The 21,219-nt window shown below is 43.1% G+C and overlaps 1 protein-coding gene across 1 annotated transcript in view; it reads right to left on the reverse strand.

The window, feature by feature from the left end:
• LOC121535069 (calsyntenin-2-like) overlaps positions 1-21,219 on the reverse strand; it is a 310,904-nt gene that overhangs the window by 71,870 nt on the left and 217,815 nt on the right. The window contains exons 3-5 of the mRNA XM_041841767.2: positions 17,734-17,929; positions 11,144-11,352; positions 3,737-3,886 (exon numbers count right to left, since the gene is read on the reverse strand). Coding sequence (XP_041697701.1) covers positions 3,737-3,886; positions 11,144-11,352; positions 17,734-17,929 — 555 coding nt within the window. The remainder of the gene's footprint in view (positions 1-3,736; positions 3,887-11,143; positions 11,353-17,733; positions 17,930-21,219) is intronic.

A 21,219-nucleotide genomic window follows, 5' to 3' on the forward strand; every position in this document is an offset into this window, starting at 1 on the left:
AAGCTGAACGGTGACAGGTGACTTCACACACCAATAAGCTTAGGGAGAAGTGAGGTTCTGACACAGGAGGCTACGATATAAGACACTTGAAGTGCTGAGGCAATCGTCAGAAGAAGTCTAGAGGGATGTTGATGGTTCTCTACCAGACCAAAGTGATATGCCATATTGCCAGGTAATGGCATGAAAACGCAAAAATGGGATGGGTGGCTGGAAGGATCAGCCATGATAGGTGGCATATGACCAGAGAGATAGAGAGAGAGAGAAAAAGGGAGAGAGAGAAAGGTAGATGTAGTAAGAGAGAAAGAACGAGAGAGATGGCGGAAGACGGAGAACGCCAGATGCGAATTACATGCTCAAGGAACATGACAGCTCCAGTGCAGGAAGGCCTCACCTCCCCTTGACTTCGTCTGTCATCTTTGTCACCCGTTTTACATTTCGATTACCCTCCATATGTATCCGTGGGCCGCACCAGGCCTTCTTTATAGTCTAAGCAGCAGTTATAGCCATTTTATTGCTGTGTGTGGAGCGGGCAGTTGACAGCTGTCGAGTCTGTTCCATGATATATTCAAGGCCAAACACTCAGAGAGAGAAATGACATGACCAGGGAGACGCAGACAGAGAGAGGATGTTGTTAGAAGGCTTGCACAGAAAAGGTACAGGAATTGCTCTATTTAATTAAGAGTTATACTCATGTGGTATACTGAACAAAAATATAAACGCAACATGCAACAATTTCAAAGACTTTACTAAGTTACAGTTCATAGAAGGAAATCAGTCAATTGAAATAAATTCATTAGGCATTCATTTATGGATTTCACATGACTGGGCAATGGAAGCAGCCATGGGATACATTTTTTCCCACAAAAGGGCTTTATTACAGACAGAAATACTCCACAGCACCACCCCACTCCTCAGACGATCCCACAGGTGAAGAAACCAGATGTGGAGGTCCTGGGCTGGTGTGGTCTGCGGTTGTGAGGCCGGATGACATTTTAGGCGATGTATGGTAGAGAAATGAACATGCAGTCAGCATGCCAATTGCACGCTCCCTTAAAACTTCAGACAATTGTGGCATTGTGTTGTGTGACAAAACTGCACATTTTAGAGTGGCCTTTTATTGTCCCCAGCACAGGGTGCACCTGTGTAATGATCATGCTGTTTAATCAGCTTCTTGATAGGCCCCACCTGTCAGGTGGATGAATTATCTTGGCAAAGGAGAAATGCTCACTAACAGGAATGTAACAGGAAGAAATAAGCTTTTTGTGCATAGGGAAAATGTCTGGGATCTTTTATTTCAGCTCATGAAAGATGTGACCAACACTTTACATGTTCCGTTTATATTTTTGTTCAGTATAGTTTCCTCTTTGGGAGGACAATATCTATCTATCTATCTATCTATCTATCTATTTATAGCCTATTCCCCCTCAGGAGACTGAAAAGATTTGGCATTGGTCCTCAGATCCTCAAAAAGTTCTACAGCTGCACCATCGAGAGCATCCTGACTGGTTGCATCACCGCCTGGTATGGCAACTGCTCGGCCTCCGATCGCAAGGCACTACAGAGGGTAGTGTGTACGGCCCAGTACATCACTGGGGCCAATCTTCCTGTTATCCAGGACCTCTATACCAGGCCGTGTCAGAAGAAGGCCCTCAAAATTGTCAAAGACTCCAGCCACCCTAGTCATAGACTGTTCTCTCTGCTACCGCACGGCAAGCGGTACCGTAGCGCCAAGTCTAGGTCTAAAAGGCTTCTTAACAGCTTCTACCCCCAAGCCATAAGACTCCTGAACAGCTAATCATGGCTACCCGGACTATTTGCATTGCCCCCCCCCACCCCACCGCCTCTTTTACGCTGCTGCTACTCTGTTTATTATCTATGCATAGTCACTTTAACTCTACCTACATGTACATATTACCTCAATTACCTCAACTAACCGGTGCCCCCGTACACTGACTCTGCACCGGTACCCCCCTGTATATAGCCTCCCTACTGTTCTTTTATTTTACTGCTGCTCTTTAATTATTTGTTATTTTTAACTTTTTTTTTTTTTTTTTATCTTAAAACTCCATTGTTGGTTAAGGGCTTGTAAGTAAGCATTTCACTGTAAGGTCTACACCTGTTATATTCGTCGCATGTGGCAAATAACATTTGATTTGATTTGATCTATCTATCTATCTATCTATCTATCTATCCATCTATCTATCCTGGTAATGAAAATATACTGTGTTAGCGTTGTCTTGAAGACCATTGAAATCTTGCATGCACGATTTCAAATAGAGCTATGATTTCAATAGACTTTCTATTCAATTACACAAGGCTTTTCTGTTCAATGACACAAATCATACTCCAACACATTTCATTATCCGGTTACAAGGTCAAATAAATGACTTTATGAAGTATATAGCCATGTAAATCATGGGCATAATATGTTAATGCCTCATTACATCTTATATTTATGATTATATATGCCAAGGTTCATGGCTACTAGCCTATGTTGGATTATGGCTGGAATTATTACACATTACGGCCCATTATGTAACATTTATGAGCTTTTTGTGAGTATAACGTGTTCATATTTCTTATTGGTCTGAAGGGCAGGACCAATGACTCTTTTAAAACAAAGAGATTGTGGGAATGCCACACTTTACTGTACTTCGCAGCAGTTTGTACCGTCTGTTGCCATGACTTTGAGGACTATTAGATATAGCTCTATTTGAGGGTGACATTTACAGTGAGTGTCTCATGGAGAGTTGCCCTTTAGTATCAAGGTACCCCCCACTACTGCGTAAGCCTCCATTCAGGTAATGGAAAAACCCTGGCACCATTTCAAGCTACATTTCAAGCAAGAGCAATCACACACTGTCTTTAAAGGTAACATCCTTAAATTGGTGAAACTGCCACGTCCTTTTGGGATATTACAACAACAAACTGCAAACAACTAACCATTCCACCCCCTCGGATATCAGTGCACGCGTGACAGAACAGCACAATAGGTACCGTTTAAAAAAATATATTTACCACACTGCCCGACGCTCCTCACCTTCATTTCATCAACAAAACCAAAACAATAACAAAGGCGGGTTCGACCTTTAAGGAAAGGAGGGATTTCTTCTAATTAGATGAAGGTGTCTCCCCAGCCTTTCTTTTCATGACGTGGCCTAATGAAGCAGTGGGGGACCCTGTCCACATGTGAAGGCCTTAACTGTGTGAATGCTACAGTAGTTTGAGACAAGATCCAGTCAAGTTCCACCGGGTTTCCTTAAACAATGTTTTCTTCCCTCTTGGGGCATTATTCTAAAACGGGATATGCTGTATTCCCCTCTTCCCTTCTCCACAGGGGCCCTTGACCTGGATTGCTCGGGTAAACAGAATCGAGGAGGACTGTAAGATCCAGAGCAAGGAGTGTGAGAGTGTAGCTATATGCCTCAACAGGGAAGATGAGAGCTTCTCTTTCTCTTAGAACACTACTGGGGTGCAGAGGGAGAAAATAACAGTGCAAGGAGAACGCAGAGACACTGATAGTGCTGCAACCAAGTACTCTGAGTCATGTTGGCGGCCATTTTGTGAGGAGTGAATTGATTTCTGCTGCTCTTCACCAGCTACAGTGTGGTAGCCTCTAACTTCGGGGCACCCAAACGACTTATTGAATGATTAGCAACCTTTTAGTAACTTTTGGGATCTGCAACTTAGATCTATGCAGTGTGAACAGACAGCCTTCCTTTTTGATGTCACTGACCTTGCCAGCCAGGTTTACAGACGGGCTTGACGTCGATGTGCACCGCCACACTCTCCGTCGCCCTCTTCTGGCCGCAGTCGAAGGCGGTCACCATGATCTTGTAGCGCAGCTGCTTGTCATAGCTCAGACGCTCCGTGTTTCTGATGTTACCTAATGAGGGAGAGGAGAAATGAAGATTTAAAAAAAATACTAACATAAAAATATGAACCATCACAAGCGTGAGGGATGCACTCAAGACAATTCAACTCACTGCCATTGTCTGTAAATAGATTTAGTTCATGTATTGTTCATCGATTTCACTGAGTTCCTCTCCTATCCAAATTAATATCCTCTTCACACTCTAACATCTCCAGTTGAAGTCGGAAGTTTACATACACCTTAGCCAAATACATTTAAACTCAGTTTTTCACAATTCCTGACATTTAATCCTAGTATAAAATCCCTGTCTTAGGTCAGTTAGGATCACCACTTTATTTTAAGAATGTAAAATTTCAGAATAATAGTAGAGAGAATGATTTATTTCAGCTTTTATTTCTTTCATCACATTCCCAGTGGGTCAGAAGTTTACATACACTCAATTAGTATTTGGTAGCATTGCCTTTAAATTGTTTAACTTGGGTCAAACGTTTTTGGGTAGCCTTCCACATGCTTCCCACAATAAGTTGGGTGAATTTTGGCCCATTCCTCCTGACAGAGCTGGTGTAACTGAGTCAGGTTTGTAGGCCTCCTTGCTCGCACACGCCTTTTCTGCCAACAAATGTTCTATAGGATTGAGGTCAGGGCTTTGTGATGTCCACTCCAATACCTTGACTTTGTTGTCCTTAAGCCATTTTGCTACAACTTTGGAAGTACGCTTGGGGTCATTGTCCATTTGGAAGACCCATTTGCGACCAAGCTTTAACTTCCTGACTGATGTCTTGAGATGTTTCTTCAATATATCCACATAATTGTCCTTCCTCATGATGCCATCTATTTTGTGAAGTGCACCAGTCCCTCCTGCAGCAAAGCACCCCCACAGCATGATGCTGTCACCCCCGTGCTTCACGGTTGGGATGGTGTTCTTCGGCTTGCAAGCTTCCCCTTTTTCCTCCAAACATAACAATGGTCATTATGGCCAAACAGTTCTATTTTTGTTTCATCAGACCAGAGGACATTTCTCCAAAAAGTACAATCTTTGTCCCCATGTGCAGTTGCAAACCGTAGTCTGGCTTTTTTATGGCGGTTTTGGAGCAGTGGCTTCTTCCTTGCTGAGCGGCCTTTCAGGTTATGTCGATATAGGACTTGTTTTACTGTGGCTAAAGATAATTTTGTTCCTGTTTCCTCCAGCATCTTCACAAGGTCCTTTGCTGTTGTTCTGGGATTGATTTGCACTTTTCGCACCAAAGTACGTTCATCTCTAGGAGACAGAACGCGTCTCCTTCCTGAGCGGTATGACGGCTGCGTGGTCCCATGGAGTTTATACTTGCGTACTATTGTTTGTACAGATGAACGTGGTTCCTTCAGGCGTTTGTAAATTGCTCCCAAGGATGAACCAGACTTGTGGAGGTCTACAATTTCTTTTCTGAGGTCTTGGCTGATTTCTTTTGATTTTCCCATGATGTCAAGCAAAGAGGCACTACGTTTGAAGGTAGGCCTTGAAATATATCCACAGGTACACCTCCAATTGACTCAAATGATGTCAATTAGCCTATCAAAAGCTTCTAAAGCCATGACATCATTTTCTATAATTTTCCAAACTGTTTAAAGGCACAGTCAACTTAGAGTATGTAAACTTCTGACCCACTGGAATTGTGATACAGTGAATTATAAGTGAAATAATCTGTCTGTAAACAATTGTTGGAAAAAATTACTTGTGTCATGCACAAAGTAGATGTCCTAACTATAGTTTGTTAACAAGAAATGTGTGGAGTGGTTGAAACACCAATTTTAATGACTCCAACCTAAGTGTATGTGAACTTCCGACTTCAACTGTAAGTTCGTTAGCTTTTGTTTTCCCACCTTCCCTAAACGGAGGCTATTTTGCTCAACTAGCTGGTAACCTCTACAGCCAGTTTGGTTGTCTGAGAGTATGTCAGTGTCTGGATCATAGAGATAGAGCACTAGAGAGGAATTATGGTTTGAGGTCCTATGACATCAGCCTTTCTATAGTTGTATCTCTATGCTCCTGATGCTGATGCAGGTTGGCATTTATTAATGAATCTTGCCCTGGAGGCAGCTCTGCAGCTGTCAAGGAGAGGAGAGGAGGTCAGGAGCAGTGTGAGCCCTCAAACCTGGACAGCTCCACTCCCAGATGGACCCTATGAACATGATGTACCCTCAAAAAGGAGGATATCTCAGTCTCTCACTTCCTTCTGTGAATCTGGGTCGGAGAGTTAGTGGAGTGGTACATTGTTAGTGCTGATTGTGGAGATTAATGCCATGCAGTAAATCAAAGCGATGCCTTTATTCAGATGTAGTTCCATACAAGCAATCAAAGTGCTAAGGGTTTTGATGAAGACTGCAATGGCTGTGGTGGTTACACTGGTCTCTATGAGCTGAACCCTAATTTAAGATGTGCAGGCATTACTATTTTTTTGCGGGAATCTCCCATTGACTACAATGCATGAGTTAGGCAAAAAATCAGAGTTGTGTGGATTCTACCCTAAATGAGACCTTATGGGAGTGAAGAGAGCTCAATCAATCAAATGTATTTATAAAGCCCTTTTTACATCAGCAGTTGTTACAAAGAACTTATACAGAAACCCAGTCTAAAATGCCAAGAGCAAGCAATGCAGATGTAGAAGCACAGTGGCTATGAAAAACTCCCTAGGAAAACCTAGAGAGGAAACAGGCTCTGAGGGGTGGCATTGTTTGTCTTCATTCATTGGAAAATACATTTTTGGGGGGCAAACTTCGGAACAATCTTTTGAAAGTTATTAGAGCAATGCATGATGGGCAATGGTTTTCGACACTGCCTTTTTTTTGTGTCCCACATTTATTTATATAAAAAAACAAACCTGTTAACAAGCCAATATTGTTAATCCACCAGGTTGTCACCAAAATAATTATAATATAGTAGTAGCCTTACGTTTTTAAATGTTGTATTAATTCCAATACTGTTTTCTATGCTTGTTTTCAATTAATAATTTGGGATACTTGTAGTCAGAAAGTCAGAAGGCCCTTTTTTTTGTGAAGGCAACAGTAGGCCTACACGGTTTTCTTCATAACGCATTTCATATTTCGTTGAGCCTACATTACACAATTTTCTTTATAATGCATTTAATACAAAGCTCCACTTTTTCGACTACATTACACCATTTCTTTGGTGGTCCTCTGTAGCTCAATTGGTAGAGCATGGCGCTTGTAATGCCAGGGTAGTGGGTTCGATCCCTGGGACACCCATACGTAAAAATGTATGCGCACATGACTGTAAGTCGCTTTGGATAAAAGCGTCTGCTAAATGGCATATTATTATTATTATTATTATTATACTTTCATAATGCATTTTATACAAGGCTATGTCCAATTTTATGAGGGTTGCCAGACTGGAGAAAAAAATACAGATTTTTTTGTTTTGTTTTTTGTATCGATGAAGGTATTTGATTGGGGAATGGGGATACATTCTTATGATGGGAAATTATAATACACACCATAATACACACACACGCACACAAACACTTACACACATATTCACACACTCACTTTGTTTGTACTCATGTTATAGCCAACTCTTGACTTTCGTATTAATTATTTTAAATGTATTCATTATCTTTAAATATACACTACAGTTCAAAAGTTTGGGGTCACTTAGACATTTTCTTGTTCCATTAGACAATTTTTTGGTCCATTAAAATAACATCAAATTGATCAGAAATACAGTGTAGACATTGTTAATGTTGTAAATGGCTATTGTAGCTGGAAACGGCAGATTTTTTTATGGAATATCTACATAGGCGTACAGAGGCACATTATCAGCAACCATCAGTCATGTGTTCCAATAGCACGTTGTGTTTGCTAATCCAAGTTTATCATTTTAAAATGCTAATTTATCATTAGAAAACCCTTTTGCAATTATGTTAGCACAGCTGAAAACTGTTGTGCTGATTAAAGAAGCAATAAAACTGGCCTTCTTGAGACTAGTTGCGTATCTGGAGCATCAGCAATTGTGGGTTCGATTAAAGGCTCAAAATGACCAGAAAAAAATAACTTTCTTCTGAAACTCGTTAGTCTATTCTTGTTCAATTAGCCTTTTAAAATGATAAACTTGGATTAGCAAACGCAACATGACATTGGAACACAGGACTGATGGTTGCTGATAATGGGCCTCTGTACACCTACAGTGGGGGAAAAAAGTATTTAGTCAGCCACCAATTGTGCAAGTTCTCCCACTTAAAAAGATGAGAGAGGCCTGTAATTTTTATCATAGGTACACGTCAACTATGACAGACAAAATGAGAATTTTTTTCTCCAGAAAAACACATTGTAGGATTTTTTATGAATTTATTTGCTAATTATGGTGGAAAATAAGTATTTGGTCAATAACAAAAGTTTCTCAATACTTTGTTATATACCCTTTGTTGGCAATGACACAGGTCAAACGTTTTCTGTAAGTCTTCACAAGGTTTTCACACACTGTTGCTGGTATTTTGGCCCATTCCTCCATGCAGATCTCCTCTAGAGTAGTGATGTTTTGGGGCTGTCGCTGGGCAACACAGACTTTCAACTCCCTCCAAAGATTTTCTATGGGGTTGAGATCTGGAGACTGGCTAGGCCACTCCAGGACCTTGAAATGCTTCTTACGAAGCCACTCCTTCGTTGCCCGGGCGGTGTGTTTGGGATCATTGTCATGCTGAAAGACCCAGCCACGTTTCATCTTCAATGCCCTTGCTGATGGAAGGAGGTTTTCACTCAAAATCTCACGATACATGGCCCCATTCATTCTTTCCTTTACACGGATCAGTCGTCCTGGTCCCTTTGCAGAAAAACAGCCCGAAAGCATGATGTTTCCACCCCCATGCTTCACAGTAGGTATGGTGTTCTTTGGATGCAACTCAGCATTCTTTGTCCTCCAAACACGACGAGTTGAGTTTTTACCAAAAAGTTATATTTTGGTTTCATCTGACCATATGACTTTCTCCCAATCCTCTTCTGGATCATCCAAATGCACTCTAGCAAACTTCAGACGGGCCTGGACATGTACTGGCTTAAGCAGGGGGACACGTCTGGCACTGCAGGATTTGAGTCCCTGGCGGCATAGTGTGTTACTGATGGTAGGCTTTGTTACTTTGGTCCCAGCTCTCTGCAGGTCATTCACTAGGACCCCCCGTGTGGTTCTGGGATTTTTGCTCACCGTTCTTGTGATCATTTTGACCCCACGGGGTGAGATCTTGCGTGGAACCCCAGATCGAGGGAGATTATCAGTGGTCTTGTATGTCTTCCATTTCCTAATAATTGCTCCCACAGTTGATTTCTTCAAACCAAGCTGCTTACCTATGGTGCAGGTCTACAATTTTGTTTCTGGTGTCATTTGACAGCTCTTTGGTCTTGGCCATAGTGGAGTTTGGAGTGTGACTGTTTGAGGTTGTGGACAGGTGTCTTTTATACTGATAACAAGTTCAAACAGGTGCCATTAATACAGGTAACGAGTGGAGGACAGAGGAGCCTCTTAAAGAAGAAGTTACAGGTCTGTGAGAGCCAGAAATCTTGCTTGTTTGTAGTTGACCAAATACTTATTTTCCACCATAATTTGCAAATAAATTCATAAAAAATCCTACAATGTGATTTTCTGGATTTTTTTCTATCAATTTGTCTGTCATAGTTGACGTGTAACTATGATGAAAATTACAGGCCTCTCTCATCTTTTTAAGTGGGAGAACTTGCACAATTGGTGGCTGACTAAATACTTTTTTCCCCCACTGTATGTAGATATTCCATAAAAAAATCAACTGTTTCCAGCTACAATAGCCATTTAAAACATTAACTATGTCTACACTGTATTTCTGATCAATTTGATGTTATTTTAATGGACAATTTCATTCATTTTCTTTCACAAAAACAATGACATTTCTAAGTGACCCCAAACTTTTGAACGGTAGTGTACGTCTTCACTGTCTGTCTCAGTATAAAACCTCAATCAGTTGTTCAGGATCGATGAGGGAGAGAAGAAACATTCAGACAAAATTCAGACAACCTTCAACTCTGAATGAGCTGGAACTACCGTATCTCTATCTGTGTCGCTGTTTCTCCTCCTTATTACTGATTCTACTTCCCTGTCTCTCTTCTTTTCTCTGTTGATTCTTTCTTCTGGCCTCTCCCTCTCTGTACTTCTCTCTAACACATCCTCTCTCCTTTCCTCACTCCCTCCATCTTTCTCCCTGAGTTGCAGAGGGCTGGCGGGCCTGTTTTATTTAATAACTCACTCAGGCCTCTGATCCACGGTTAATGATGGAGCCAGAAGCCCCCTCAGTACAAAACACACTGGCGGCCCCAATGCATCACTCCGCTCAGTTCTAATTGAGCACCACGAGCGCTAGTCGCACTGCAGACAGTGGGAGGGCTATAGGAAGCGAGGCGACTGCCAGCCGCGAAGCTGGAATGGCGGACAGGAGCTATAAAAGTCACAGAGGGGCCTGGGCCGTCCCAGAGGAAATCAGAGTCACCAGACAGGGAGGAAGAAAAGAAGAGAGAGAGAGGGAGGGAAAGAGAGTAGAGAGAGAGAGAGAGAGAGAGAGAGAGAGAGAGAGAGAGAGAGAGAGAGAGAGAGAGAGAGAGAGAGAGAGAGAGAGAGAGAGAGAGAGAGGAAGGAAGGAAGGGAAGCAGGGAAGGAGAGAGAAAGAGAGAGAAAGTGAGGAAGAGAGAAAGGGAGGACGTGACAGAGAAACATTTTGGCCTGTCTGATAAGTGGGCTCCACTCGTCCTTGTGTTCCCACTGATCACACAGAGCTGGATCCAGTTTCATATCACTCTGTATAACACTGCACTGTGATCAGAAGATGAATGGGGAAGCACGCTGACAAATGGTGTGAGATATGTGCTATGAATATAATTAACTAAATTCAGTTGGTTGGAGAAGATTCTGGCAACAGCAAATCACATTTTTGGGTTCAATTCCCGCATGGGCCACATGTACTGACTGTGAATGGACTGTAAGTCAATCTAGATACGAACTTCTGGTAATGACTGTATTCAAATTATGCCGAGCCAATTTGATGGCCTGAGGAACAGTTTGTGTCATTACTGTTATAGAAAGTAAAGTGTAACCAAGTTGAAGGAATTTATGTTTTTTTTTCTGAGAGCAGAATTAACAATGTGTAGAGAGAGCAAAAGTACAAAAGTTTGACCTAACGCAAGGTCAGTCAGAGTAGCCTATGCTTGTGTCATTTGACCTGCAGGTTTTGAGGTCAGGGGATGAGGTTAGAGTTCACTGACCATTGCGGTCGATGGCGAAGGGTGTGTCGGAGGTGACGATGTCGTAGTTGCAGATCTGGCTGTACTGCGGGGAACAGTCCTGGTCCCAGGCCTCTACCTGCAGGATGCTGTCGTAGATCTTCTCCTCTGTTACTGCAGCGTGGTACACGGCCTCCCGGAACACAGGAGAGAACTCATTCACGTCATCCACCTGGATGTGAACCACCGCCCTGGATAGAGGGGGGGAGGGGGGGAGAGAGGGAGGGGGGGAGAGAGTGAGAGAGCAAAAAGTGTGGGGGAAGGTAGTGAGGCATAGACTTTTGATGCTCTTTCTTCCAATAATAAGTACCCCCCCAAACCACAGAAACAACAAACGACAAACATAAACAACAAACACAAATCCCCACACAATCTCATTACTAGCTTAGAGAACATGAGAGAGAGAAACATTGGGGCATACCATACGTAAAAGTTAAATCCTTCACTGTTTTTCACTGAGAGTTGTATTGTAAAAAAAATTTAAAGGTAGTGATGCAATGTTTTTGCACCGAAGCAAATGAGAGATATTCTCACCAAATCTAGGTTGGTTCAGGGCCTTTTCCTTTGTACTTTGTTAAAACAATGGCCAAACAACCAAAGGGCTGAACATAACAATTCATATTTTAAATATCTTAGTTTTATTTTTAAAAGTCCAGTTTCTCAAACTCTACCTATAATTCTGCTGACAATGACCTTGTGTGAAAAGAGGCAATGGTCTGCTGCTGTAGCATGCCTTCCTAATTAAAGACATTCACTTTAATGACACCTACTTAAAATGACCTGCAGTGATGCTGCTTAGCTGAGGCACACACACATTATTCAGACCCTTTGCTATGAGACTCGAAATTGAGCTCAGGTGCATCCTGTTTCCATTGATCATCCTTGAGATGTTTCTAAAACTTGATTGGAGTCCACCTGTGGTAAATTCAATTGATTGGACATGATTTGGAAAGGCACACACCTGTCTATATAAGGTCCCACAGTTAACAGTGCATGTCAGAGCAAAAACCAAGCCATGAGGTCAAAGGAATAGACCGTAGAGCTCTGAGACAGGATTGTGTTGTAGGCACAGATCTGGGGAAGGGTACCAAAAAATTTCTGCAGCATTGAAGGTCCCCAAGAACACAGTGGCCTCCATAATTCTTAAATGGAAGAAGTATGGAACCACCAAGACTCTTCCTAGAGCTGGCCGCCCGGCCAAACTGAGCAATCGGGAGAGAAGGGCCTTGGTCAGGGAGGTGACCAAGAACCCGATGATCACTCTGATAGAGCTCTAGAGTTCCTCTGTGGAGATGGGAGAACCTTCCAGAAGGACAGCCATCTCTGCAGCACTCCATCAATCAGGCCTTTACGGTAGAGTGGCCAGACGGAAGCCACTCCTCAGTAAAAGGCACATGACAGCCCTCTTGGAGTTTGTCAAAAGGCACCTAAAGACTCTCAGACCATGAGAAAAATATTCTCTGGTCTGATGAAACCAAGATTGAACTCTTTGGCCTGAATGCCAAGCGTCAGGTCTGGAGGAAACCTGGCACCATCCCTACGGTGAAGCATGGTGGTGGCAGCATCATGATGTGGGGATGTTTTTCAGCGGCAGGGACTGGGATACTAGTCAGGATCTCGGCAAAGATTAACAGAGCAAAGTACAGAGAGATCCTTGATCAAAACCTGCTCCAGAGCGCTCAGGATCTCAGACTGGGGCGAAGGTTCACCTTCCAACAGGACAACAACCCTAAGCACACAGCCAAGACAACGCAGGAGTGGCTTCGGGACAAGTCTCTGAATGTCCTTTAGTGGCCCAGCCAGAGCTTTGACTTTAACCCGATCGAACAACGCTGGAAAGACCTGAAAATAGCTGTGGAGCGACGCTCCCAATCCAACCTGACTGAGCTTGAGAGGATCTGCCGAGAAGAATGGGAGAAACTCCACAAATACAGGTGTGCCAAGCTTGTAGCGTCATACCCAAGAATACTCGAGGCTGTAATCGCTGCTAAAGGTGCTTCAACAAAGTACTGAGTAAAGGGTCTGAATACTTATGTAAATGTTATATATCCGTATTTTAGCAACAATTTAATCAATTTTTGAAAAAAGGCTTTAACCTAAATGTGGAAAAAATCAAGGGGTCTGAATACTTTCCGAAGTCACTGTATAGCCTCGCTATTGTTATTTATTGTGTTACTATTAGCTCATTTTCTTACTTTTTCTTACTTTTTAACTCTGCATTGTTGGGAAAGGGCCTGTAAGCATTTCACTGTAAAGTCTACACCTGTTGTATTTGGCGCCTGTGACAAATACAATTTGATTTTGATTCGATTTTTGATTCGAATTTGATGAAAGTAAAACGGATGCACACACAAGTATTGACAGGTGCCCTATTTCACTCAGAGACATTAATCAAAGATGACCAAGCTGGGAAATCACTCCCACTCTCTCATGCCCATCTCTCTCTCTGTGCGACAGTATCAGCCTTTAGTCACTAGAGCACAGCCTTCAATAGCACTTCATCAGAGCAGGGCTATAAGGCTTGATTTGTTGTTATCCACGACTGTCTGACTCATAAGGAGCCTTCAGGCCCTCATTAATGAGAATCATCCCCAGAGCTGACCATTGAGCAAGTCTCAGCTGTTACTAGGACTGCAGAGGGCTGCTATTGCACAGTGGATGTGCTCAGTCAGTCTATGATTATCACTGGACGCTTGGCATGTAGAGCTACACTGAGCATACCAAACATTATGAACAACTTCCTAATATTGAGTTGCAACCCAGCCCCCCTTTTACCCTCAGAACAGCCTCAATTCATCGGGGTATGGACTCTACAAGGTGTTGAAAGTGTTCCACAGGGATGCTGGCCCATGATGACTCCAATGCTTCCCACAGTTTTGTTAAGTTGGCTGGATGGGTGGTGGACCATTTTTGATACACACGGGAAACTTTTGAGTGTGAAAAACCCAGCAGAGTTGCAGTTCTTGACACAAACCAGTGCGCCTGGCACCTAAAAAATACCCCCTTTAAAGGCACTTAAATATTTTGTATTGCGCATTCACCCTCTGAATGGCACACGTACACAATCCATGTCTCAATTGTCTCAAGGCTTAAAAATCTGGACAAAGGTTTTTTCTTCAAGTCGGACGCTAAGGACGTACTAGAGACACCCGACAAGGCCCATACCCCGTCATTCGCAGGAGAAAGAGACAGAGATATCTGGGACGTAGGACGTATGTTGGGGTACCTTGTAAGGATCCGACGGAGAGTGAGTAATTTGCCTCTTCCATCAGTCCTATTAGCCAACGTACAATCATTGGATAATAAAATAGGCGAGCTACGATCAAGAATATACTACCAACGGGACATAAAAAAGACAAGGGGTGGCGGTCTGTGTATATTTGTAAACAACAGCTGGTGCACAAAATCTAATATTCTCAAGGTCTCAAGGTTTTGCTGGCCTGAGGTAGAGTATCTCATGATAAACTGTAGACCACACTATTTACCAAGAGAGTTTTAATCTATATTTTCTGAGCTGTCTATTTACCTCCACAAACCGATGATGGCACTAAGACTGCACTCAATGAGCTGTATAAGGCCATAAGCAAACAGGAAAATGCTCATCCAGAGGCGGCGCTCCTAGTGGCCGGGGACTTTAACACAGGGAAACTTAAATCTCTTTTACCCAATTTATACCAGCATGTTAAATGTGCAAGCAGAGGGAAAAAAACTCTAGACCACCTTTACTCCACACACAGAGACACGTACAAAGCTCTCCCACGCCCTCCATTTGGCAAATCTGACCATAACTCTATCCTCCTGATTTCTGCTTACAAGCAAAAACTAAAGCAGGAAGCACCAGTGAATCGTTCAATAAAGAAGTGGTCAGATGACGCAGATGCTAAGCTACAGGACTGTTTTGCTAGCACAGACTGGAATATGTTCCGGGATTCTTCCGATGGCATTGAGGAGTACACCACATCAGCCAATGGCATCATCAATAAGTGCATCGATGACATCGTCCCCACAGTGACCGTACGTACATACCCCAACCAGAAGCCATGGATTACAGGCAACATCCACACTGAGCGAAAGGGTAGAGCTGCCGCTTTCAAGGAGCGGAACTCTAACCTGGACGCTTATAAGAAATCCCGCTATGCCCTCAGACAAACCATCAAACAGGCAAAGCGTCAATACAGGACTATGATTGAATCGTACTACACCGGCTCCGACGCTCGTCGGATGTGGCAGGACTTGCAAACTATTACAGACTACAAAGGGAAGAGCAGCTGCGAGCTGCCCAGTGAGACGAGCCTACCAGCTAAATCACTTCTATGCTCGCTTTGAGGCAAGCAACACTGAGGCATGCATGAGAGCATCAGCTGTTCCGGACGACTGTGTGATCACGCTCTCCGTAGCCAATGTGAGTAAAACCTTTATACAGGTCAACATTCACAAGGCCGCAGGGCCAGACGGATTACCAGGAAGTGTACTCCGAGCATGCGCTGACCAACCTGCAAGTGTCTTCACTGACATTTTCAACCTGTCCCTGACTGAGTCTGTAATACCAACATGTTTCAAGCAGACCACCATAGTCCCTGTGCCCAAGAACACTAAGGTAACCTACCTAAATGACTACAGACCTGTAGCACTCACGTCTGTAGCCATGAAGTGCTTTGAAAGGCTGGTCATGGCTCACATCAACACCATTATCCCAGAAACCCTAAACCAACACCAATTTGCATACCGTCCCAACAGATCCACAGATGATGCAATCTCTATTGCACTCCACACTGCCCTTTCCCACCTGGATAAAAGGAACACCTACGTGAGAATGCTATTCATTGACTACAGCTCAGCGTTCAACACCATAGTTTCCTCAAAGCTCATCACTAAGGACCCTGGGACTAAACACCTCCCTCTGCAACTGGATCCTGGACACTTCCTGACGGACCGCCCCCAGGTTGTAAGGGTAGGTAACAACACATCTGCCACGCTGATCCTCAACACGGGGGCCCCTCAGGGGTGCTTGCTCAGTCCCCTCCTGTACTCCCTGTTACTGCATGGCCAGGCACGACATTAACACAATCATTAAGTTAACAGTGGTAGTAGGCCTGATCACCGTCAACGATGAGACAGCCTATAGGGAGGAGGTCAGAGACCTGGCCGTGTGGTGCCAGGATAACAACCTCTTCCTCAACGTTATCAAGACAAAGGAGATGATTGTGGACTACAGGAAAAAGAAGAGGACCGAGTACGCCCCCATTCTCATCGACAGGGCTGTAGTGGAGCAGGTTGAGAGCTTCAAGTTCATTGGTGTCCACATCACCAACAAACTATCATGGTCCAAACACACCAAGACAGTCGTGAAGAGGGCACGACAAAGCCTATTCCCCCTCAGGAGACTGAAAAGATTTGGCATGGGTCCTCAGATCCTCAAAAAGTTATACAGCTGCACCATCGAGAGCATCCTGACTGGTTGCATCACTGCCTGGTATGGCAACTGCTTGGACTCCGACTGCAAGGCACTACATAGGGTAGTGTGTACGGCCCAGTACATCACTGGGGCCAGGTTTCCTGCCACCCAGGTCCTCTATACCAGGTGGTGTCAGAGGAAGGCCCTAAAAATGGTCAAAGACTCCAGCCACCCTAGTCATAGACGCACAGCAAGCGGTACCGGAGCGCCAAGTTTAGGTCCAAAAGGCTTCTTAACAGCTTCTACCCCCAAGCTATAAGACTCCTGAACAGGTAATCAAATGGCTACCCGGACTATTTACATTGTGTGTGTCCCCCCCCACCCACCCCCCACCCCCACCCCCCTTTTACGCTGCTGCTACTCTCTGTTTACTATCTATGCATATTCACTGTAACTATACCTAAATGTACATATTACCGCAATTACCTCGACTAACCGGTGCCCCCGCACATTGACTCTGTACCGGTACCCCCTGTATATAGCCTCGCAACTGTTATTTTTACTGTTATTTTACTGCTTTTATTTTTTATTTATCTATTGTTTACTTAACACTTATTTATCTTAAAACTGCACTGTTGTTTAGGGCTTGTAAGTAAGCATTTCACTGTAAGGTCTACACATGTTGAATTCGGCACATGTGACAAATAAAATTTGATTTGAAAAATAATCCTTCTTTAACCGGTCTCCTCCCTTCATCTACACTGATTGAAATGGATTTAACAAGTGACATCAATAAGGGATCATAGCTTTCACCTGGATTCACCTGGTCAATCTATGTCATGGAAAGAGCAGGTGTTCTTAATGTTTTGTATACTCAGTGTATATCAGTTTGCTTGTATAATGGATTTTTTTTATTACAAAAATCGATCTCACACAAACAAAGATACAGCCACACACACATTTGTTTTACTATCCTTGTGGGGACCAAACAATTGATTCCCATTCAAAATTATATTTTCCCTAACCCCTAAACCTAATCCTAACCCTTAACATAACCCTAACCCTAATTCTACACACACACACACACACACACACACACACACACACACACACACACATCCCCACTCCCTCCGAAACACACACCAACCCCCCTCCCCGACACACACTCCTTCCTTACTTGTGTGACTTCTTCCTGCTGGCCCCGTTGGCCCCGGCCCCACAGTCGTAGGCCTGGATGATGAAGGTGTACTCCTTCTGGGTCTCACAGTCCACCGAGCCCTTGGCCCTCAGGACCCCCTCCCCTGACGTCCTGTTCAGGACCACCGCCTCGAACGGGGCCTCCTGCCCGTGGATCATAAATGCACAGATCTCCCCTGCAAGGAAAATGAGGAGGAGGAGAAGGTGGAGAGGAAATGAGGGGTAGAGAGAGAATTAATAGAGATATAATGGACATTGTGTGTCGAAACTGTTGTTTTTCAGAGCTGGAAAGGTGTCTCGGCATGCCGCCACTCTGAACACCGTTATCGAGGACATTGTGTGTGTTTTTAATGATGGTGGTGAAACACAGTTGAGCTGCTAAGAGACTGAAAGAGCGTTATGCGGTTGTAATTGCCCTGGTGGCATCATGTCGTGCCAGGCCAGACAGGGAGGAGGAAATGCAATTTGTGTTTGCTTTATTTCGCAATATTCCTCTCTCCAGGTCACCTTCCAGAGAAATAAATGTTTTAAGTCTAATGGTCTCCAATAGGAGAGAGACTAGAGTACATGTAACGGTCTGCTGGATAAGATGAGTCATTTGATACAATCATTTGCTGTAAAAAATACTCTTTCTCTCTACCTTGTTGAATGAGTCAAATTGAAATGTAAGCACGACCTCCTTAATGACACAGTGTAGTGTCTTTGCCTTGTAAGGGTCTCTGGTTCAAGCCCTGCTACTGACTATCTCCCACCTTCACTACACTGGTATCAGAAGTGGGATGGATAATCGGTTTCCTGCCATTGAAAGGACAGCAAGAGTTGTGTGAGAGTCTTTTTATAGAGTAACACTGGGGAACACTTTCTTGGTGAACGGGGTAGGGTAGTAAACCACGTCCATTGGACCAACACTTGGCGATCTTGTAAGACAAACATCTTGATGTTTGAAGCAACGCATTAGTGGGCAATACACAGAGTCACAGTTCTGAACACAATGATCTTTGTCAGCATCTCTCGCTGACATAAATTAAATATGGGCCTGACATCAGACTTGTGGTGTGTAGTCATGAAGAAAATAACTACAGATAGCCCGCCGACTACGCCAACTTTTTTTTAACAGGTTTCCGATTCTGGAACCATCTCTATCTTTCTGTTCTTTCAGGGATTTGGGGAAATGGCCTTAGGGAAAACACTCGCACCCCTGACCCTGTGACAGCCGATATCACTTAAACCCCAGCAGGACGTCAGGAACAAAAAGTGCCAGGGCTATCCCTTGTATGCACAAGCGCCACTGCCAAGCCCTGATAAGCCAAACTTTCTCTCTCGGTCTCTCCGCCTCACCTCCCCTTCATTTTTCATTCCTCAATATTTCTCTCAGTTTTTTTAGAACCCATTCCACCTGCTCAAATCCCTCTCCATTCGTAGTGGTGAAATAACAATTTACCCTTCGCGGTCCATCCGTCCGCGCTGCTGCCTGGGCTTGCAGTTTAACTTTCCCCTCTATATTAGCCCCCACAATGCCTTATCGAAATTAAACGACCACCACAATGGGCGTGGAGCGGCAAGGTGCGCAGAGGGAGCAAATAATCATCCAAACACAGTGGGCGGCATGCGAGGGGAAAGATAAGCACAGCGTGGCGCTGAGCTTCCAGCGCCTTCCAAATATTCTGTTAGATGAGAGGGAGGAAAGGGAGGGGGAGCCAGTATGAAATATGAAAATAACAAACACAATCATACATTACATATAAAATACAAACATACAGAATACTGGGAATAAAATAAAAACATTTCCACTTAGTAGTTTGGGTCTGATGCAAAGCCATTTTACGCTCCATCTGCTTGACCGCAAATGCATTTGTCTGGATTACATTTAGAGAGAGGATGGAGGGGTCAGGAAACTATCAACGAGTGCAGTGATGGAGACATGCAATGGACAGGTAACTGCCAAAATAAAGGAAACAGCAACATAAAGTGTTTTAACACTAGAACCGCCTGGCCTTTCAGCCTATAAGTACCAGCTAGAGAACGTTATCGGGCGTCCCCTTTACCATATGCATCAGATGCATATCAACCTGCAAGGTGCAGCAAACATAAGCAACAACGCTTGATAAATAGTGCATCAACTATTATAAAGGATTCATTGGATGGTGAAATATTTGTGGAAATATATCAATAAATAAAAACGTTTTTTGTTTAGAGAGTCAAGGATATGTTTTGTATAATTCTACAAAGTCCTAGCAATACGTAGGCCTATAGCCTATTTTAGTTTCCCTTATAATAAAAACATGACAGTGTAATCCAATTGATCAACTTTATTTGTAGATTCGATTAGTAAGAGTTATAGTAATTAATAAAGTCCAGTTACAGCTTCTTTTGACAAAGTAGAAAGGAAAAATATTATAATAATATAACCAGCCAGGTGCACAGGTGAAATTATTTGCTGTATTCCTAAACAAAAGCACCACTGCATGAACAATTGTAAAGGATGAATTGCATAAATAAATAGCATATTTTTATTTTAAGTTTATTATGTTACTCGTTTTTGCTTAGTAGCCAGAGCAATGCTGCTGCGCAAGTGGTCATGTGCTGAATGCATGGACAGCACACATATTCTTGGAAAAAGTGAAATTTTGAAATAGAGCTGCACCTTTGGAATTATGAAAGTTATTTGACAAAGGTAAGTGTAATAGAAACTGCAGAATATGCTCTTTCTGATACTATATAGAAATCAAAATGTTTTACCTGTATGTGACTCTGAAGGAGGATTTGATAAAGTGATGATCCTTTCCCTGCATCTGTCAATTACAAGATGCACCCATCTCTTCATGTGCAATTTGACAACTGATAGGCCTAATATTGTCACTCATCAGATTACTGTCAATTTAATCTTGTCGATAGGCTAACTCTTATTATGTGTGAAATTAGTTTGGGTATAGTTTAGGTGTAGTTTCGATGGGCCGGCTGTGCAGGCTGTCTGTCATTGTTTGTTTCCTACTCATCAAGTTGGATAGAGTCAAGGATATTGTTTTGCATTATTCTAAAGGTCTACTGCAACACATAGCATTCGTTTTCCTTACAATACATTTGATTAGTAATAGAGTTACAGTATATTATTATATTATAAATAAAACAGTCCTTTAAAAGATTCTGTTTACAAAGTAAAACGTTAAAGAGAATGGATCAATCCCCAAGGAGCATCAAATGATGTGCTGCTGATAAAAAGGCATAACACAAATTCATCATTACACTATTGTCTTTCTAAATTAAATCAACCTCGTCACCCTCCTTATCATTCAGTTAGGCCTAATTTAAATTCAATTGTGAAGTAAGGTGCACAATTATCGCCCATTCATCCATTTGTCATTCATTCAGAGAGAAGAGAGAGACGTATTAGTGCCTGGCTGGGTACCAACGTCCTACAGCAGATTGTTTTGGCGGGTTAAGTTGGGAATAGGTGTGAAAAACAAAA

The sequence above is a fragment of the Coregonus clupeaformis genome, chromosome 21 (genome assembly GCF_020615455.1).
Source record: "Coregonus clupeaformis isolate EN_2021a chromosome 21, ASM2061545v1, whole genome shotgun sequence".
Lineage (NCBI taxonomy): Eukaryota > Metazoa > Chordata > Actinopteri > Salmoniformes > Salmonidae > Coregonus > Coregonus clupeaformis.